General features: G+C 58.8%; 1 protein-coding gene across 1 annotated transcript; it reads right to left on the bottom strand.

Moving 5' to 3' along the window:
• Positions 1-205: 205 nt before the first annotated feature.
• FOXG1 (forkhead box G1) lies at positions 206-1,812 on the bottom strand. The gene has a single exon (XM_026051783.1). The coding sequence runs from the start codon at positions 1,677-1,679 to the stop codon at positions 300-302; it is 1,380 nt and encodes a 459-aa protein (XP_025907568.1). The 5' UTR covers positions 1,680-1,812; the 3' UTR covers positions 206-299.
• Positions 1,813-1,909: the final 97 nt, after the last annotated feature.

Genomic DNA, 1,909 nt, shown 5'->3' with positions numbered 1-1,909 from the left:
GAATAAAACTTGCAAAAGCAGTCACTATTTAGATACACATTCTACTATAATTTTGACTTCCAAACTTCGTAGTCTACAATGTAATCTCCCCACATTGCACCTTGCTGACACTCCTCACCTTGGTGGAATAATAAACAACCCTAAAGACTTGAACAAACGTACAGAAAATGGGGGACTTAATAAAAAATACCTGGACTTATTTTTTTTTGTTTTGCTTTTTCTTTTTTTTTCTCCTTTTAATTATCATTTACAATGCAAATGTGTGTAAAATGTTCACTTACAGTCTGATCCCAYGGATGTTAATGTATTAAAGGGTTTGAAGAAGACCCCTGATTTTGATGTGTGAAATAATCGGAAAGTCCTCCGGAAAGTCCCGTTGTGAAACTTGGCAGGGAAGGTCTTAGGGACTCACAGGGGAGAGTGGAGGGCGCCTGCGGCGACGTGGACGAGGAGGCTGCCCTGGCCGTCATTGAAGTGCTGCTTTGAGAAGTCATTGAAGGGTGAGGGACGTGGGGGAAAAAGTAACTCGTCTGTCCTGCCAGGAGGTTTACAGAGCAGGGGTTTAGGGAATAGGTGCCGGAGCAGGGAACTGACAGGCCACACGGCACCGAGGCGGCCAGAGCGGCTGCTGTGAGGTGATGAGTGGCATAAGGTATCTCTCCATTGACTAGTCTATCAACACTTAACCCATTAGACGTGGAAAAGGAGTGGTTGTTCCCCAAGGAGTTCTGAGTCAACACGGAGCTGTAGGGCATGGGGTGGCTGGGGTAGGCGGACGTGGTCCCGTTGTAACTCAAAGTGCTGCTGGCCCGCGGGTGGTGCAGGGAGAGGAAGGGGGACATGGGCCAGTACAAGGATCCCGCCCTGTCCATGAACGTGAGGCCGGTGGAGGTGAGGCGGGCGCCGCGCTTGAAGGCCAGCTTGGCCCGCGACGTCGTGGAGCGGCGGCGCAGCTTGCCCGTGGTGCCGCCGATGAAGACGTCGTCGCTGGACGGGTCCAGCATCCAGTAGTTGCCCTTGCCCGGGTCGTCGTAGTGGCGGGGCACCTTGACGAAGCACTTATTGAGCGAGAGGTTGTGGCGGATGGAGTTCTGCCAGCCCTGCTTGTTCTCCCGGTAGTAGGGGAAGTTCTTCATGATGAACTCGTAGATGCCGTTGAGCGTGAGGCGCTTCTCGGGGCTCTGCCGGATGGCCATCATGATGAGCGCGTTGTAGCTGAACGGCGGCTTCTCGTACTTGCCGTTCTTCTTCTCGCCCTCCTTGGCGCCCTCGCCCTCCTTGGCGCCCTCCGCCTTCTTCTCCTCGGCCGCCTTCTCCTTCTCGTCGAGCTCGGCCGCGGCGGCGCCCGCCTCGCCCTTGCCCGCCAGCATCTCCGCCTTGGGCACGTCCAGGGCGCCCGAGCTGCCGGCGGCGGCCGCGGGGGGCGGCAGCAGCAGCGGCCCCTTCTCCTCCTCCTCCTCCTCGGCCGGCGCCGCTCGCTGCGGCTGCGGCGGCGGCGGCTGCTGCGGGTGGTGGTGGTGGTGGTGGTGGTGATGGTGGTGGTGCGGGTGGTGGCTGTTGTGGTGGCCGTGGCTGTTGTGGTTGTTGTCGCTCTGCACGGCTTCGGGCACGAGGCTGTTTATGCTGAAGGAGGATTTCGGCAGCATTTTCACTTCCTTCCTATCTCCCATGTCCAACATCACACACTGGTCGGCGGGGGAAAGTTGCGGCCGGGGCAGCAGCGGCGGCGGCGGCGGCGCGGGCAGAGGCGGCACCGGCGGCGGCAGCGCAGTGGGAGCGCAGTGTCGGGCGCCGGAGAGTCATGTAGCAAGGACGGGCACCGCCGGGGAGGGGAGGGAAAAACGGCAACAGCCGGGATAACCGCCGGTCACAGCAAATCAAACCGAGGCACAGCGGAGGAGAGGAAAAT

The sequence above is a fragment of the Nothoprocta perdicaria genome, unplaced genomic scaffold (genome assembly GCF_003342845.1).
Source record: "Nothoprocta perdicaria isolate Ctin4 unplaced genomic scaffold, notPer1 scaffold_8, whole genome shotgun sequence".
Classification (NCBI taxonomy): domain Eukaryota; kingdom Metazoa; phylum Chordata; class Aves; order Tinamiformes; family Tinamidae; genus Nothoprocta; species Nothoprocta perdicaria.
Note: the sequence above shows the minus strand (reverse complement) of the source record. Positions and strands in the feature narration are given on the sequence as shown.